At 44.9% G+C, this 16,192-nt stretch overlaps 1 protein-coding gene across 2 annotated transcripts in view; it reads right to left on the reverse strand.

The window, feature by feature from the left end:
• Window positions 1-1,104: 1,104 nt before the first annotated feature.
• Brinp2 (BMP/retinoic acid inducible neural specific 2) overlaps window positions 1,105-16,192 on the reverse strand; it is a 103,019-nt gene continuing 87,931 nt past the window's right edge. For both annotated transcript variants that reach the window (XM_031386391.1, XM_031386400.1), the window contains exons 5-8: window positions 11,135-11,240; window positions 7,338-7,574; window positions 5,437-5,659; window positions 1,105-3,132 (exon numbers count right to left, since the gene is read on the reverse strand). In XM_031386391.1, the coding sequence (XP_031242251.1) occupies window positions 2,016-3,132; window positions 5,437-5,659; window positions 7,338-7,574; window positions 11,135-11,240 (1,683 nt within the window). In that variant the 3' untranslated portion in view covers window positions 1,105-2,015. The remainder of the gene's footprint in view (window positions 3,133-5,436; window positions 5,660-7,337; window positions 7,575-11,134; window positions 11,241-16,192) is intronic.

Raw genomic sequence — 16,192 nt, forward strand, 5'->3', positions numbered from 1 at the left:
CTGCTGGCTCTATTTCCCACAGCTGAGAAGCTTGATAGAAACCCCACATAGCAAGCATCAGTTTGAACTAAGACTAGACAGCCTATAATAATCCCAGCATGCTGGATTTCTACCCTTAAAACCTTTGGGGAAGAAGTGACTCAGGCCAGTTACCTACCTCAGATTTTTGTTATGGTTGTTGTTGTAATTGAAAGATGCTATGATAATTAAATATGACATCATATTCTTCTCTATATAACAATGAGCATAAAAGACTCTTGGGCAGATGGGGCTAGCTTATCACTGTTTCCCATTTCATTTCCTACCAATAAACATGTATCAAAGCTGCAGAATGAGGTATTTAGTATTTCTGTGGTGATTTGCAGTGAATAAAAATGGATTTGCCATGCTTACACATTGTAAGTGAATGTGAAGTATGTGGAAAGAGAAATGGTTCTCTACGTAATATGCTACAAATCGATCTCCTACTGCTGTGAGGAGGTACTGAGCTGAGACATATGCATATGTCTAGTATGCGGAGGTTGGCGAAGTGGGAATGCAGGAGGCCAATACCATATTTGTATCTTTATCAATCCTAGACCATAAGACACATAATGTAGAAAAGCCCCCTGATCCACAGGAACACTGACAATACTGTGCTCCTCTTAGCAAGTTTCACCATCAAGGCTGTGGCTTCTTTGTGAGCAAGAACTTCCAATCCTCTGATGTGGTAAAGGGATATCCTGGTGCCAGGGCCCATGGTGACTCTCCAAGCGAGTACCACTCCATTTTCATTTAATGTTTTCCTAACCTTCTTCTCTATGTGTGTCAAACACACACACACACACACATACTTGCACACATACATACATACACACATACACTCATATGCACACACACATACATATGCACATACACACATATGCACCCACTCTTCGTATCCGAGTTAACACAGGCACACATTAACTTATCACATACACTAATCCAACAGCCTCCTACATGACAATATGCATCATCTGTGGATCCCTCTCACCAGACAACAACAACAACAATAATAATAAACATTTAGGCAAGCCAAGGAACTATGTTTATCTTTCATCTTCCCACTAAAAAGGGTCTTCAAAATATATTAAACCAAGTAAAACTTTACTCAGAGGTTCATGTAACTGGAGCAGGTTGACAAGAAAAACAATCACAAAATAAATATTTTTTGTTTTGTTGTTTTTTTTTTAAAAAGAACATTTCCATATATGTTGTCTCTCTAACTTGACAAAACTGCTTCCTTGAACAGATGGGTGCTGTGGGAAGAGGGCTCTGGATGAACTGTGAGGGGCTCTTGTAACAAGTCAAAACTCTGAAACTGGGGAGGCCAAGGAAGTGAGGGAGCTGGCAGGAGGAAGAAGTGGGGGGAGTGAGCAAGGAGGCTGAGGCCTGCCCTTAGCCTGGGCTCTTCTGCCTTAGCAATGCACACACTTCCTAAGGACACCAACAGCGGTAGACCCAAGGCCCCCAGGGTACAGGCAGGCACTGTACAAAAAGTAAGAAGCAGTGCAGTGAATCACAGAACAATGACATTTTAAGAAATCTGGTTAAAAAGAATACAAAAGTGACTCCACAGAGGGGAGGTCCCGGCCCCTCCCACTTCTGTCCCCTCTTGCTATCCTCCATGATAAGAATCACTTCGAAGCATTTTTTTTTCTACTCATTTCTTTCCTGATTTAGCCAGCTCTTTTATCTCTTCCTTGACTCTTCTTCAACTGCATTCATTTTAGAGAGCACCGACTTTACAGATTCGAGGCTGCTGGGCTGTGGCCTCCCTGTGAGTGTGTGTGGTAGGGCGTTGTACGTATGTGTGCATGTGTGCAGTGGCTGTCTCATTGTCTTTCGCCTGCTTCAGTCCAAGCCTTGAGCTCCCATCTCCCAGGTGCTAAAAGTCTCTTGGAAGCACTCTGTTGGCACTGAGGTGAGGCCTGGATTATCTTTGCACCCTGAATGTGTGGTTCACCTCTCTGACCAGCACTGGGGTAGTTCCCCCATCAGCTACAGAGTTTGCCAGTCTCATATTCCACAGGATTTGGCAGCTTGGAATTGAAAGCTCTCAGGGAGGACTGGATCCTGCCCACCTCATTGTTGGCCAGCTTGAGCCTATGCCGGAGCAAGCAAGAGAAAAGGTCAAGCCGGACTTTGCCAGGGGGAGAGAGTTGATTCACCCGGTCTCTTAGCTCAATGAGTTGTAAGAGTGCAGAGTCCTGGGAGCCTTGAGTGTACGGGTAGTCCAGCTGAAGAATTAAGTCTCGGATAGCATCCGGGTCAAAGGGCAGGCTGTAGCCAAAGACCTGCAAAGTGTTGATTTTCATGTAGCCCAAATTCTTGGAGGGATCAGTCATCTCCAGGGGCTCATAGTAGATTGTCTCATTGGAGCTGTCATCCAGGGACTTGATTCGGCTCCGTAGGTAAACATGGACTGTCTCAAAAAAAGTCTTCCACCTGTTCCCCAAAGTAATAGTCCAGTTTTGGCACTGGGCAGCTGCATCTACGTTAGTCCTTTCCCAGTCTGGAAAGTTGCCCTCATTTACAGGCATGAACCAGCTCTCAGAGTGGCTGCCCCCGAAGGGGTTCACATAGATGGCCATGACAGGCTCCAGGGTGCTGTTCTTAGTGAGGCAGATCTGCAAGGACAAGGCCAACATCACATGTACCAGCCCAGGCTTGTACTTGTTACTCTTCAGGGTGAGGAGCATCCTCTTCCTCCAGGAAGGGTCGAACCAGCTGCCCAGACGCATGTCATTGCTGATAAAGATGGAGTGTACCTCAATGCGGCTGTCTCGCTTCTGCAGCAAGTACTTCAGCTCAAGGTCCTGCAGGTCTGTCTCCAGCCCGAGGAAGTTCTCCAGTGATTCAGCTACCTCCGGCCGACACAGTCCCTGGGCTAGCACATAACCAGGGTTACAACTCCCACAGCGCGTAGTATTGTCTGAAGCACAGTGGGCACATGCAGGCCCTTCCCCCAAGGCGCATGGGATGGGGCCCTGGCAGGAAGATTGGTCATAGGGGCAGGTGCAGCTGTGACTCTGTTCCAGGAATGTCCCAGGGAAGGTGCTTTCTCCACAGTAGAGAAGGGATTGGATTCGGTTCCACCAGAAAGACAAGGATCTTGAAAAGTAAAGAAGCAAGAGTCAGAGGAAGATGCACACCACACATGTCCTCCCTAAGGGTGTTCTCACCACTGTCCTCCCCAAGAGTGCTCACCATTGTCCTCCCCAAGAGTGCTCACCACCGTCCTCCCCAAGAGTGCTCACCACCGTCCTCCCCAAGAGTGCTCACCACCGTCTTCCCCAAGAGTGCTTACCACCGTCCTCCTCAAGAGTGCTCACCACTGCCCTCCCCAAGAGTGCTCACCACTGTCCTCCCCAAGAGTGCTCACCACCGTCCTCCCCAAGAGTGCTCACCACCGTCCTCCCCAAGAGTGCTCACCACCGTCCTCCCCAAGAGTGCTCACCACTGCCCTCTCCAAGAGTGCTCACCACCGTCCTCCCCAAGAGTGCTCACCACTGTCCTCCCTAACAGGGCATACACTGTACTCCCCAAGAGTGTCAGGGCACTGACTAATAGGTGGGGGCTGAGGGAGGGATTGAGGAAAAGATCAAAGCCACAAGTTCTCTGAGTGATGAAAACCCTTTGGACCAACTGAGTTAAGCCTGGAGCCCTGCATGGTGGACCCGCCAGAAATATTTGACATTAGACTTGTCCTGCAAGCATCCAGGCTAATTTCACTCAGGTCATCTTTTCATCCACCCTTTTCAAAACTAGAGGCTTTTCAACGTCACGAATCAAATCTAGCTTCTTAGGCTTCCCTATAGCATGGCTCTTCAGACATTTCATGTTCTAGCCAAGTTCATGCCCACCTCAAGGTCTTCCTTGAGACTTTCTGTGGGTCACTCCAACTTTGGATTTTCAATTCTTAGCTACCTCCTCAAATAGGCCTTTCCCAGTGTCTCTTTCAAAGGACGACTCCAGTCAACACTTCATCACTATGTTCTTGTTTAATTGGTGGCAACTGTCAGTATATAAGACTACAATTAGTTTATTGGGCACTTATTTATAGCTGGCTTCTCTGGAAGTACAGTGAGGACAGGGACTCTGTGCTATCTACTAGCACATTCTCAGAGCAAACTTGTGTCTTGGGCATGATGGGCATTTAGAAATTAGTTGCTGAAAAAAATATTAATCATCTCAATAACCCTTGCTGGCCTGACTTATCCACCTCTACCTCCTGCTTTCCCTGTGGCATAGTTAGAACGGCATGTGAGAGGAGCTGTACTTCTCAGAGTACATTTCCCCTGCATATCCCAGGCATTTCTACCTGTTCTTGCACAAGCTGTCCAAGACTCCCTTTTCTTAGGAAGTTTTTCTCTCCAGCCTTTGCCTCTTCAGAATTATCTTTTTAATGCTTTTGCTACTTTTTTTTTCCTTTTTAAATTTATGTACCTGTATCTGCCCCCATTAATTTCAGTGGCTGACACAGGCAGGGTTTTTTAAATTTTTTATGTATTTACATGTTTGCTAAATCTTTCCTTGTCAATGGTGTCCTCTGTAGCTACATAGCGGGACATGGACTAGAGGTGTAATACATTTTTAATGAATGCACGTATGAATGAGTAAATAAACAAATGGATCCTATCATAGCACACCCCAGCCTATTGGAAAGTCTTAGTCTCAGCTTTCTTCCCTCCCACAACTCAGGCAAGTGTGACTCACTTGTTTGAAACTCATTTGTAATTGATGCATGAGCTTGAACTCAATCCTTTTCCTCACTAGATTTGGAAAGGGATAAATAAGAATTGGAGTTATCGAACAACAATATGAACTAACTAGTACCCTCAGAGCTCTCAGGGTCTCAACCACCAACCAAGGACTGCACATGGAGGGGTCTGATTGTCCTGGCAGCATGTGTATAGTAGAGGATAGCAAATTCGATCATCAATAGGAGGAGAGGAGCTCGGCCCTGTGAAGGTCCTGTGCCCCAGTGTAGGGGAATGCCAGGGCCAATAAGTGGGAGAGGGTGGGGTGGCAGGCATGGGGAGGGGGGAGGCAACAGGGGTTTGTTTTTGTTGTTTTGGTTTGTTTCTTTGTTTTTTGGAGGGGAAACTGGGAAAGGAGAAATTTACATGTAAATAAAGAAAATATCTAATAAAAAATAGACATAGAAAAAGAATTGGGGTTATTAGACTAGTATTTGCATCTACTACAATTTATATACAAGTAACACAAGACTTCTTTAACTTCATACACAACTGAGGATTGAAAGTGAAAAATGGTGGGGCCAAGTCCGCAGGACCAGAGTGGCTGAATGTGTTACCAGGTACTGTTCTTCCATTTTGACCACAGTGTCTTTCTTGGCCTCAGCAGCTAAGGCCAGGAGTTGTTGGGCCCAGCCTCTGAAGCCTGCAGCCTCACCTCTCCTTGGGCAGGCGGAAGCGAGGCTGCCGGTGACAGCGTTTGCAGAGATTGAAGAGGCGGCGGACGATCCTGTGCATCTTCTTTAATAGGACTTTCAAACTGGTTCCCAGCTGCTGATATCGGTGCTGGAGGTTAGAGTCCATGGTCCAGTACTGGGAGATGGCTGTGGAGTTTAGGAATCGGTCACTGGGGAGCCTCTTCAGCAGAGTCTGAAATTCTTCTGTGGACAAAAGTAGAAAATCTGAGGAGGGAGAAGCTGTATAGTCCTGGGGACACAGATTATGGTTCCTCAGTCCCAGGGGCCCCTCAGAGCCACTGCATAAGAAAGGGGCTTCATTCGTATCCACTATTCTGGGTTTTTAAATTACATATGGCTTTATTAAAAATTAATTAGCATTTCATGAAATATAGCTTCAGGATACTATTTTTAAAATGTATTCATTTTTTAAAATGTTTATCCATATGTTCTATGTCTTTGCTACATGTGTGCAGCACAGAGACCATAAGGACAGGTCAGGTCTCCTGAAGCAATAATTATAGGTGGTTGTAACAACCCAATATGGTTGCAAGCAACCAGTTTCGGGTCATTTCAAAGAGCCTTTCATGCTCTTAACTACACTGAGCCATGTCTCCAGCCCCAGCTTCAGAGGTTATTAGTCCTGTAAGGTTTGACTTTCAAAACAGGTCTCTTGTCACCCTTGAAATGGCTAGAAGTCCTACTTTTAGTAACAGCCTTAGGATGTGTCTCTTTTTCTTTTACTTCTCCAGAAAACTCACCCATACAATCATCTTTCTCTTCTCTTATGCAATATATCCTGATTACATTGCCCGCCCCCACTTCTCCCAGTTCACCCGCTCTCCCATTCTCTCCCCATCCACTCCCTCTCTGTCTCTCTTAGGTCAAGTCTCTCCGGAGAAAGAGGTAAACAGCCTCAATGATAGGCAAATATTGGCAGAGAGGTACTGCACCCAGCTAAAAAACCTTAGAAACATTTAGTCCCTGAGCATAGCCTCTCCCTCCACAACCTACTCTCTGACCCTCTAAGATACTCTGCTCTCTCAGGCTCATGATCACATAGGCATTCTTCCCTGCAGGTAATACAGAAGGGACTTGATTTCTGCCTCCAACCTCTAAGTATGAGTTCTGAGTTTCCTCGGCACAGTATGCTTTCTGAACGCATGCTCAGGGGTCTCTCCTCTGCTTTACCTGGGGACCTGCCACCACCTGACCCACCTAGCAGAGGACTCTGATGTTTTCATTTATTCACCTGGAGTCCCTCCCAGTGGTGAAAGATAAAGGACTGTAGAACATAGCCCTCTACTGCTGGCCCAAAGCTTGGACCAGGGACTGGAACTTGACTTTTTTTTAATAGCTTCTGGCACTGATCTGCTGCTGTCACTGTGTTTTAAAGATGAGGATGTTATAGCACTGAAGAGCTATATGGTTAAGCCAAAGCTGGAAAGTTGGCCGGTAATAGGACAGGAAGCAAATCTAACCTTTCAGACTCCAGGCCTTAAGCTGACATTGATAATTACAGTAGCAACAAGCAACGGTTGGTTTCCACTGGGCACCAACTAGAACCTATCTATATATATTCCATATATTCAGCAACTATATATCATGTGCAAGCATTGTGCCAGACACCATGAAATCAGTATCCAGCAGAACAGACAAAACATTTATTTTCAATGATATTTATCTTAGTTTATTCAGTTGTTAACATATGCTTTTAAGTCAGGTACTGTGATTTTTTTGCATAAAGAAAAACACACCACTCAAGACTCTTAGTGACTGTAATAATCTTTCTTTCCTTAGAAGGTCACCAATCCAGGTCTTCTGGCTGTGTACCTCATAGTCTCTTTGCTATGGAAAAATTCTGAGCTAGTAGCCTGCTTACCTGACTCTTCAAACTGCCTGTTGTGAGTGGCCCAGGAGTCTTGGATCTGCAGCAAGCTGTCTTCCATAGCCTGAATGTCAGCATCAGGACAGTTGCATTCTGGGAATGTGGGGCTGCACTTGCACCAGCAGTCATTCTCCCTGCAGACCAGCTCGCCCTCAGAGCTGCAAGTGATATAGCTGAGTGCTGCAGCCACGAAGCGCTCACGCAGGTGTTCAGGGAGCAGCACCTGCAGGCCTGGGGAGGGGAAGAATGAGGAATCATGGAGCAGAACCAGTGGGTGGGACTCTGTCTTCTCACACCCAAGGCTGTAGGAATCCAAACTGGGTTTTGCTGACTAGGCCTGAGAAGGATCACCCCAGGGTCTGATCTTGCTGAGCTGGTTGGGAGAGAGGGCATTCCTAGCCCCTGTGACAGATGCAGGAGGAGATGAATATGCAGATGAGGAACATCAAAGCCCCAGGCTTAGCCTAACTCTTCATCAGCCAAATTGAGAGTGTGCCTATCCCAAGACCAGGCTTCTTGGTTACACATCAGCATTTCTTGGAGAGAAATGGGAAGATGTTTTAGATAAAATAAGTTTAAAGCCCATATGGGGTTGAATTTGAGGCTTGCTGAGCTTGCTCTGCCTCCACCAGCCATCTTGCTTAGAGTTTCATTAAACTTGGCAGTAGGCATGCTCAGACCTTATTAAATGCTAAGCATTCCGGGCCTCCCAGTCCAGCCTGGATAACTGAAAATGCTGTTCTGGTTGTGAGATAGGGATAGGAACTATAGGCATACAGAGCTAGTAAGCCAAGTACTTTCTATACATAATTGGTAGTAGCTCTCAGGGTCTTCCCCATCAGAAAGGGTGTTCCTGCTGCTGCTGTTTTAGTTTTGTTCTCTAAAACAAGCTGGGCTCACATTCCTTACATGGCTGATGATGAATTTAAACTCCTGATCTTCCTGTCTCTCTTCCACTAAGTTCTGGGGTTACCAGTGTTTGTCACCATGTCCAACTTCATCTTGAGCTTTGTTATTATTGTTGTTGTTACTGTTTTAAATGAGGAAATAAAAGTCAACTGACCACAGTGACCAACTCAAATCCCAGCACTGCTTTCTATCACTGCCTGTTTCACAAGTTGATACTGCCTACATGGAAATGGTTGCCTATGGCAGTATGATTTAACTCCTAAGATACAAATGTAGGATGGTAACCAGTGCCTCAAGATTCATCAGGCCATTAGGCCTACATAGGTTGGAATGACTTCCTCTTCAAACTGCCCTCTTCTGGTCTTGGATACAATGTACTGAACTACTCCAAGCTTCGGTTTTCTCATCCATGTGAAAAGGATATCAGTTTGCAAGTAGAATATGCCCCAGGATGGCTTCAAGCCACAGGTGAGGTGGCTGTCGGAAGCTTATGAAGGATGAATGATGGGTTGATATGGCTTATGGATGGATAGAGTGTGGGTTACATCTTCAGGAGACTCTTCCCGAAGGGGTATTGTTAGACCTTGTACCAGGGGAATGCTGAGTGGAGAGGGACCCCTGAATACAAGGAGCCCCTTTCCTGAAATGTAGGCTGCCTCTTTATTTTTACATCCTTGACTTTGTCCTTGGCAGGGAATCAAAGAGCTCACAGTGTGTTTTCCAGCCTCAGCAGACCTCACACTATAACTTAAAGTTGTCAAGAGCCGTGGAGGTTTTGTGTTCTCCCACGAGGTCTGCCTCCTACTCGGAACTGCTATGAAATTTCCCTTTCTGGATTCTGTGCCCACTATGGCACTTGACAGTGCCCCTTCAACACACACACCCTATCCACATGCATGTGTTCAACACTTACCCTCCTCACGTAGTCTCTTGTCATGTTCCCACAGCCTCCCTCCTCCTCACCAGAACATTTCCCATTGCTATAAAGTTGGTGCCCTCAGCAATGTCTGCAGGAGTGATGGGCTATAAAATTAAATGGCATAAACTCTTCCAAATGAACCACCAGGCATTTTGAACCTCACACATTGCTAATTTCCAGACACATATCCAGTTCTTACAGAGACAAAGGAGAAGAGAGATATTAGTTGTCTTGGGATCTCTGAGTAAGTCTTTTACTCCTTTTATTGCATGTTTGTTGATTCCTAAAACAACGTAGGTGGCATCTGGCTCAGACTGCTTGAAATTTGTAATCATAGATCCTGGGTTGAGGGCTATTGATTTTGTAATACTAGGATAGTAATGTCTTAAACAGAGGCCAATTCAGTTAAGTCTTATGAAAAATGAACTTCTCCTACTGAATCAGTTTGCATAGTTCTTCTCTAAAACATTGGAGGAGCAGAGCTGGAATTGGGTATTTCTACTTGTACCTCAGTCTTTGAGGCTACAATGGTGGCCTTTTCTTTTTCTTTCTTTGCTTTGTCTATTCTGTCTCTAGTCCAAATGTTCTTGCTCATTTCTTCCAAATCCCACTCCTGGTTCTTCCAGATCCCACTCCTGGCTTTGAAGTTCTCATGGAAGACCACAGACAGGAAAATGGAAAGCAAGAGCCACTTTCTTATTGTGATTGTAGATCAGTAGTCCCAGAGTTTGTAGATCTCTTCTTTAAACTAGAGTTAGTGAGCCCACAATCACAGGTGTAAAGGCCATTTGTCCTGAGCGTGACTTTGGTAACAAAAGCAATCACGGAACTAGTTCCAGGCTCATAAGGTCTTGTGTCTGATCCCTACAGGATAATGATACAGGATTTGAGAAGGAACACACTGGGAGGATGTAGATACCAAGTGGCTGGCGCAATCAGTCACTAGTATGGGGCAAATCCTTATAGATTTCCCCTCCAAAATGATGGAAAGTTGCTACATGTTGGTCCTAGGATTTGTGATGATTCTTGGCTTAAGAAAGACTTAACTGAGGCAGGTAAGCATAAACTTAATCATTCAGGACACTAATTGTTTAGAGCTATGTACATACTTCTATTGTAAATACAATTGGCAGCCTAGAGCTTTTACCTGCATGTGCTATGTGCATGCATACACACATACACACACACACACACACACACACACACACACACACACACACACACACACCCTACTCCCAACAATTCATCTAGCAACTGTAAGCAACCTAGAACTCCCACCTTCAAGGAACTGCTCACACACTCTGAACAATGGAGTGTGTTTCTCTTCCTATTTACAGCCCATCAAAGTTACATTCTATTCACTTGTACTCCACTTACATCCAGGTATGAAACTTGGGGAACAATGTGGCCTACACTGCTTTTGATCTTTTTGGGAGGCTCCATTATATACCACCCTATGCCTATGGATAGTTGGATGTGCATTTGGTTACAATCACATGCATTATGGGATGGAATATTAACACAATATGGTTATGGAATCACATGCATTATGGGATGGAATTACACAATATGGTTATGGAATTTAATCTGTGTATCAAAGTAGAGAGTCATTCTTGTCCCTAATAACCAGATCCTCTTCCTCTTGGACACCATAAAAGGAAGGCCCAGGCAATAATCTGGGCCTTTGAGTACCTTCACTCCTGAAGCCTGCTGTCAATTCTGACAGTTGATTTCTGATCTGTACCACTGATTTGCTTTGAATAAAGTTACTTTGCTCATTTAGTAAATCCATGTGAGTCCTTATTTCAGTACTCTAAAGAAGAGCCCAAGAGCCTGGAGACAGCCATCCCAGACCCTGACCCCTAATAACATATTCAAATGAGAAAACAAGATCTTTCTTCTCTCAGGACCCCCAAATTTCCACCAGGCCTGAGCAGTGTGAAACCATCCTGCATCTGCTTACCCAGTAATTGCACCTTGTTCTCTGGACTCTGAACCAGGACAGAACTGACTGAGTCCAGGTTGTCATAGTTGCTGCAGCCCAGTGGGCCGGTCCTGGTCTCTGTGACCTAGAGAAGAAGAGACAAGATATGGACTCAAAAAATTAGAAGAAGATTTCTCTGTGCCCTTTGCTTCTAGCCATCTACTTGGAGACTTTGTGTCCTGACCCTGACCTAAGGAACTGCATTTGTATACCGTAGGAATCTAAAGTGACTTTGTCTCCTCATCCTGAGTTAGTGAACATCTTATTCTCTGTGGTTGGTAGCACAGTTGCATGTGGTCCAGAGCCTTCCAGAGGGAAGCAAATTAAGTATATAACCAGGAAGTTGAGTGCTGAATATGGAGTAAAACCTTCAAGTTGGTGTCTACCTTGTCCCTCATCTACAGGAAGGAGAAGGGACAGACATGGACCTTGGTAGCCCGTGAATGAACCAGTTATATCCATTTGATATAGTGCTCAAAGGTTTTAGAGATCCTGAAGATGAAAAGCAGTAGAGAAATATGAGTTATGAGTATTATTATTAGTATTAAACATTTAAGTTCCACCTCAGCACCAAGATGTCCTTAGAGAAAATCAGCCATGGGCTTACTGCATATTTTAATAAGAATATTAAATATACATAAACTCTTACAGCCACATAATATTCCAAACACCGTGTTTTAAAATATTATAAAGTTGGCCCATCAGTTTTCCTTGATGTTTAAAGTATAAGATGAAAAATGGGGAGCTTTAAATTCACTGAAATAATTATGTAATAAGAATGATGGGAACCGGAGGCCCTTTCTTCTCCGGAGCTCCAAAGTCTTTGCCAACAATCAATCAACCAATCAAGGAGTATTTATTGAGCAGCCCCTGTTCAATTCCACACAATTCATCAAACATTCATAAGGTGCCTTTCTGAAGTTCTTCCAAGGGTCTACCTGGTACTGCTGACCTCCTCTTGTAGCTCCAGGCACCTGTGCTTTGTAACAGGCACATGAGTTGAAGTTTTACATCCTTTCCTGAAAGTATTTGATTCGTGCCTGGTTCCCACACTGTAGACTCTACAGACATAAGTTCATATTTATTTTTTGCCAGCCGAGATGTCAGTAGCAGCTAGTGAAGTGTCTGGAATATCATAAGTAAGCAGTGAACCTGAGAATGTATGAGTAATGTGTTTTAGTCTTTTCAGGGAGATAGGCGCAATGATATATAAGCTATGTAATGAGTCATTCAAGAAGGCAGGTAAATTGCAAATGACTGACAGACAGAGTTGTGACCAAAGAATGAGTCACATGAAGCATATCCCTAGGCTGAGGGAAAACAAATAGAGCAGAAAGAAGCGCCACGGAAGCTAGTCTTAAGTAGGAAGAAGCTGGTGGTGGTGGTACATGCCTTTGATCCTAGCATTGGGGAACTAGAGGCAAGCAGATGCAAGCTTGAGGCCTGACTGGGCTACAGAGAAAGTTCCAGGACAGCCAGAGTTACACAAAGGACTAAAAAACCAAACCAACCAACTAAATAAAAGTGTGTGTGTGCAGGAAGTAGACTGTAGAAGAGTTATGGTAGATACGTCATAAGGAGAAAAATTGAAAAAGACATGAGGATCTACAGCACAGAGTCCAAAGTACATAGGTACATGCCTGTCTCCCTATGGAACCCAAAATGCCTAGGAGACCACAGAGGGAATCCTGTTTACCTAGGCTTAGAAATCTCATGGAGAATAAAGTTGTCAAATGAGTGATGAAATGATACCACAAACACTGGAAAAGAAGTCAGAACTGACCCCTGAGCTTCAGTCAGCCACTCCAGTTTCTCCCTCTCAGAACCAAACTTTAATCCTCCCATCTTCCTCAAAGGAAACCACAGTACAGAGAGTGGAGTGGCTGGCCTGGTGGTGTCTGAAAGACAGAATCTTCTTCAGGATTGATTGATTGATTGATTGATTGATCATTAGATAGTCTGGCACAGAACTTATGATATAGCCCAGCTAGTCTTTGTAGCAATCTTCCTGCCTCAGCCTCCTAAGTGCAAGAATCACAGGAATGAGCCCTAAATTAAATAAGTAAGTAAATAAATAAATAAAATTCACATTGGAGCTTTCAAACTGTAGATCTGTGTCATTTCAATTCCTGAGAAAACAAGGGAAAGTGTTGTAGAAACCAAAATGAACTTAATCCACCTTAAAATGTCCCCACATTCCAAACATTACTCTATACAAACCAGCCTCCCTAATATGCTAATAATCTGCCCTCCTCCAAAGGCTAACCCTGCACAACCCAGGCAGTATGACTGAACGTCAGTATTGCTGTTAGGTCCCATAAGTCTCACTCAGTAGCTGTGGCTCCTCCCAGCACTTCTTACCCTGCCCTACACCCTAGACCTCTTCCTCCCAGGTGTTGGGCTTCTCTGTGCCCCTTCCTCCAGCTTCTCTTCCTTATATAATTCAGCCATTTTGTCTACGATCCCTAGCGGTTCTCTCGGCTTCCTTTTCTCCTGGCCTGCTTGAGGCCTCTTGGTCCTCAGTTTCCCCACGCCCTTTCTCCCTTTCCCTAGCTCTCCCCTCCCCACGGCCTGATTCCGTGTGGACTCTGGCAGATGCTTCTAGCTCTTCTTTCCATCATGTCTCAATAAACCCTCTTCTTAAGCATCTCTAGGAGCCTTCACATCCTCATTTCTTCCTTTACTATCTTTCTATCAGAGATTAAGAAAATAAGACCTAGATAAGTTAAATGACCAGCTCCATATTTTATGTATATAAGGGGCTAGGATTATTCCAAAATATTCTTGCATTCAGTTCAGTTAGTATTAACTCAGAGATGAATGTGACAGATGCCTTCCTTATGGCACCTGCAGACCAGTGAAAATATGTTACTCAGATGCCAGTGTTCTGGTGGATCTTCCTGGGCTGGCCTCTCTTCACATGTGGACACTATATACAGAATACTTCCTACTGAGTGAGTGGCTAGCTAGTGGTCAGACTAGATTAGAAGACAGAATCAGACTTTCTTCAAGGCCAAGTCTCCTCTTTCTGTAAAACTCCCCATAAGAAGAGCCATGGCCAAGAACCCACACAATTTAGTGAAGCCTGTGTGAATGGCAGGGGTAAGGTGGTATGCTGTGATATTGAGAAACTAGCTTGGTCCTACCTCAAGGTAAACTGGTCATGAAAATATCACAAAATTTAACTCTGGATTTTCCATCTACCCACTCCTGAGTTGGTGACTCACTGGTGAACTAGCTTCAGGCAGGGAGGGAAATCACAAGCTCTATGTAGGGAAAGGCAGGTCAGAGACCAGCCACAGCGGAAGCTCTCCCGTGCCACAGCGGAAGCTCTCCCGTGCCACAGTGGAAGCTCTCCTGTGCTCACTCTGACTCCCAAGCTTTTTCTTAGGCAGCACATGCCCATTCACTTCCCTCCATCTTTTCAGCACACTGAGGCTGGCTGGGATTTTATTTCCTCTGCTAGTCTGAATGTCTGCTCCACTGGAAGACAATCAGCCACTGAGAAGAGGAGTGTCCCTTTGTTAACAGCAAGGATGAGAGAGTGAAGAGGAAACACCCTGTCCTTACACCCATGTCCCGAGAAAGAGGCTGGTGGCAAGCCTGATCTTCAGGAGGAAGGCTTGGTCAGACTTCACTAGATTCCACAGCTACACTTCTTTTTTATCTCTATTCTGTTCTGAGGCCATCTCTTTCCTCCCTAGAGAGGCAATGAGAAAGGAAGAAGAAAGGGGCCTGGAAAAGGGTCTCGTGTTAGAAACTGACGTGTGTAAATAGTACAGGCTGAGATAGCCCTGCTCCCAAGCCATGTGATGAAAGGCCCCGTCTGTAAAGGGCAAGTCTAGAGAATCCTGCAGCTTTCTCAGTTAAAGGGGCAGGCAGCTCTGGGAGATTATTAAAAGGGCCCATAGAGGCAACAGAAAGTGCAGTTCAATCAGGCGCACACATTTCAAAAAGTGCCTCAGATAAGCTTTCAGAAGGGGAAAATAATTGTGTGCTAATTGGTCTGTTGACAGAGACCATCCTGCCTTTCGAAAGCCCTGATGCTTCTCGGGTTCATTAGCGCATCCAATTTTCCAAAATACCAGACTGTGCAAAGTATCATTCCAGTGAGCCTACATTCCTCCCCATTCTCACTTCCAGATTGCTACTGCTCTACCTGAGGTTGGGGGTTGCGGGGCATGCAATGCTAAGAGCAGAGAGGAAGATGGGCTTCTAATGGTAAGCAACAGGGCTGAGGAACAAAGAGCACAGTGATGGTGTGTGTGCTTAAAAGGGCTTTAAAGTGAATCTCAGGATGCTGTAGCTTTTCCAAGTGAATCTCAGGACGCTGTGGCTTTTCCAAGGATTTTTTTTCTGTTTTCCTTTTCTTTTCTTTCTTTCTTTTTTTTTTTTTTTTAGGGATGCGCTATGAGAACATCTCCCGTTTGCTCCTTTTGCTTAGGGTCCAGCTGACTTCTGGCTAGCTCTGTTCAGTCAGTTCATGGGCTCTTCAATCCCTCTTCCCAAGTCCTTCCACATTCTTCTACCAAAAAGGTGAATTATAACTGTGAAAGAGGCCTTTTCTCTTCTTCATGATGCTATCACTTCTAGGAAATTGCAGATAGATACATATACACACAACCTTGTACACTGTGCGTAGTTTTCCTTTGGGTCACCTGGTGTCACCCAGCCCTATAGCAGAGTTGGGCAGGGATGGTCATCATCATCTTTACCATCCTGTAGAATGTGAGTGCAGTAACTAATGTGTACAGATGCCAGCCCTGACTATCCCAAAGGGTTCCAGGGACTTCCTGAGATGCATTTGCCCTTTGGTTGCCACCAAAAAGTGATCTGTAGGAGCCAGAGGGGAGAGTGACTATGGTTAGGCTGAAAGATTGAAGGGAGTATTTCAATATTTAAAAAGCAGGAGTAGCCGGGTGGTGGTGGCGGACGCCTTTAATCCTAGCATTTGGGAGGCAGAGGCAGACGGATTTCTGAGTTCAAGGCCAGCCTGGTCTACAGAGTGAGTTTTAGGACAGCCAGGGCTACACAGAG

Source organism: Mastomys coucha, unplaced genomic scaffold (genome assembly GCF_008632895.1).
Source record: "Mastomys coucha isolate ucsf_1 unplaced genomic scaffold, UCSF_Mcou_1 pScaffold1, whole genome shotgun sequence".
NCBI lineage: Eukaryota > Metazoa > Chordata > Mammalia > Rodentia > Muridae > Mastomys > Mastomys coucha.